The 2447-nt window shown below is 39.4% G+C and overlaps 1 protein-coding gene across 1 annotated transcript; it reads left to right on the plus strand.

Moving 5' to 3' along the window:
• The first annotated feature begins 672 nt into the window (after nucleotides 1–672).
• On the plus strand, nucleotides 673–1962 carry LOC133785277 (uncharacterized). Its single transcript, XM_062224528.1, has 2 exons — nucleotides 673–1092; nucleotides 1186–1962. Exons 1-2 carry the CDS (start codon nucleotides 673–675, stop codon nucleotides 1960–1962), a joined length of 1197 nt encoding a protein of 398 aa, XP_062080512.1.
• Nucleotides 1963–2447: the final 485 nt, after the last annotated feature.

Genomic DNA, 2447 nt, shown 5'->3' on the forward strand with positions numbered 1-2447 from the left:
AATTCCCGCTACTTCCTCGAGTGTCCTTATTATTTCCCGCTTAGTTCCCAATACCTTACTAATCACCAATAGCCTTCCTCAATATCATAATAATCTTTAGCTTATCCACTAAATTCCCATTTACACCCCTGAGCTCACCCCGAGCCGGGTATAAATCCCCGCTATGACTTTTACGCTACTTTGCTCACTAGGATCGTCTCGAGTCACAGATTACAGATATATCCACATAATAATGTGGTCTCAACAATTATCACGTATATCAAAGCAGTTATGCCCATAATGGCCAAAATTACGATTATGCCCTTCTAACCTAATCTGGGCCTATATGCACACTAACACACATAGTCATGCATCTCAAGTACTCAAGTAATCATATAACATGCTTAAGTCATAATAATCACACATAATTCCCATCATGCCCTCCTGGCACACTAATCAAGGCCCTTAAGCCTTATTAGTGAATTTGGGTCGTTACAATTGCGCAACCATGAAAATTTCTCTTATGCTAATAATAAAAATGTGCTGCAACCACCTCCGGGATTCAATTCTCAACAGCAACAAGAGAAAAAACAATCGTTGGAAGACATTTTGGGCACTTTTATTATGGAGTCTAACAAGAGGTTTGGAAAAAATGAAGCAAGACTCGACAATATAGAAACCCATATGACTAACATGGGTGCTTCAATGAAAAAAATTGAGACTCAAGTGGGCCAATTAGCTAATGCTGTGAATTCTAATCAGAAGGGAAGTTTTTCTAGTGACACTGTGGTAAATCCAAAGGAATCATGCCAAGCAGTTTCTTTGAGAAGTGGTAAGGTGCTTGATGAGGGTAATGTTCAAGCCAGTTCAAAGGAGAAAGTTGAGCCAGTGGTACGAGAGGTAGACAAAGAAGAGCAAGCCAAGAAGCAGAGTGGAAGTGACAAGACTGACATGAAGAAAGATAGCCTTCCAATGTATCAACCTCCCATTCCATACCCTCAACGATTTCAGAAGAAGAAATTAGATGAAAAGTTTGCAAAGTTTCTAGAAATCTTCAAAAGAATTCACATAAACATTCCATTTGCAGATGCTCTTGAGAAAATGCCCAATTATGTGAAATTCATGAAAGAAGTCATGTCAAAGAAAAGAAGATTAGAAGACTTTGAAACTGTGAAGTTAACAGAAGAATGCAGCGCCATCTTACAGAAGAAGTTGCCTCAAAAGGTGAAAGATCCGGGTAGCTTTACTATACCATGCACTATTGGAGGGTCATCCTTTGACAAGGCATTATGTGATCTAGGAGCGAGTATTAATTTGATGCCACTTTCAGTTTTTAAGAAGTTGGGGGTAGGAGAGGTGAAGCCCACAACCATTACTCTTCAATTAGCAGATCGGTCACTTACTTATCCTAGGGGAGTGATTGAAGACGTATTGGTTAAGGTGGAAAAATTTATTTTTCTCGCTGATTTCGTGGTTTTGGATATGGAGGAGGACCATGAAATCCCCATTATTCTTGGTCGTCCATTCTTGGCTACTGGAAGAGCTCTTATTGATGTACAAGGTGGTCATTTGACACTGAGGGTTAACAATGAAGAGGTTAAATTCAACATTTATCAAGCACTACAACAGCATGACAACACGAGCACATGTCACTGTGTGGATTCTATTGAGGTAGTAGTAGAAGAGACGATGAGAAAAGAATTATGTGCTGATCCTTTACAACATTGCCTTAATTCTAGTATTACTCAAGCTGATTTGGAGAAGGTGAATGGTGAGTTTGTGGGTGACGAAGTGGCTGAATGTGTGATGGATCTTAGTGCTATTCCTCGTGCTAGTGGTATTAAAGTTGAAGAAACTCTTTGTCAAGCCAAGGAAGGGGAAGTTGAGAAGGAAGTGGTGGAAAAGCAAGATTTGAAACAACTCCCAGATCATTTGCGTTATGAGTATCTAGGAGAGAATTTCACTTGCCCAGTGATCATTTGATCAAAACTCTTAGAATGTGAAACTGAAAAATTGCTAAGAGTTTTGAGGAAATATAAATCTGCAATACGATGGGAAATTTCAGATCTGAAGGGAATAAGCCCAACTGTTTGTATGCACAAGATTCTATTTGAAGAAAATTACAAGCCTTCTATTGAGCATCAAAGGCGATTGAACCCAGCCATGAAAGAAGTGGTGAGGGCAGAAGTATTGAAGTTATTGAATGCTGGGATCATTTATGCTATTTCAGATAGTAGTTGGGTTAGTCCTGCGCAAGTTGTACCAAAGAAAGGGGGGATGAAAGTGATCAAGAATGAAGCCAATGAATTGATTCCGACAAGAATAGTGACGGGGTGGAGAGTTTGTATTGATTACCGGAAGTTGAACAAGGTGACTAGAAAAAATCATTTCCCACTTCCATTTATCGATCAGATGCTTGACCGTTTAGCTGGCTATACACATTACTGCTTCTTAGACGAATATTCAGG

The sequence above is a fragment of the Humulus lupulus genome, chromosome 6 (assembly GCF_963169125.1).
Source record: "Humulus lupulus chromosome 6, drHumLupu1.1, whole genome shotgun sequence".
Lineage (NCBI taxonomy): Eukaryota > Viridiplantae > Streptophyta > Magnoliopsida > Rosales > Cannabaceae > Humulus > Humulus lupulus.

What these genes read in the sequence shown, in the direction of transcription:
- LOC133785277 (XM_062224528.1), top strand. Translation starts at nt 673, where the DNA reads ATGGGTGCTTCAATGAAAAAAATTGAGACTCAAGTGGGCCAATTAGCT. An exon ending in TTGAGAAAATGCCCAATTAT is followed by an intron (nt 1,093 to 1,185) that starts GTGAAATTCATG and finishes GCCATCTTACAG; the next exon opens with AAGAAGTTGCCTCAAAAGGT.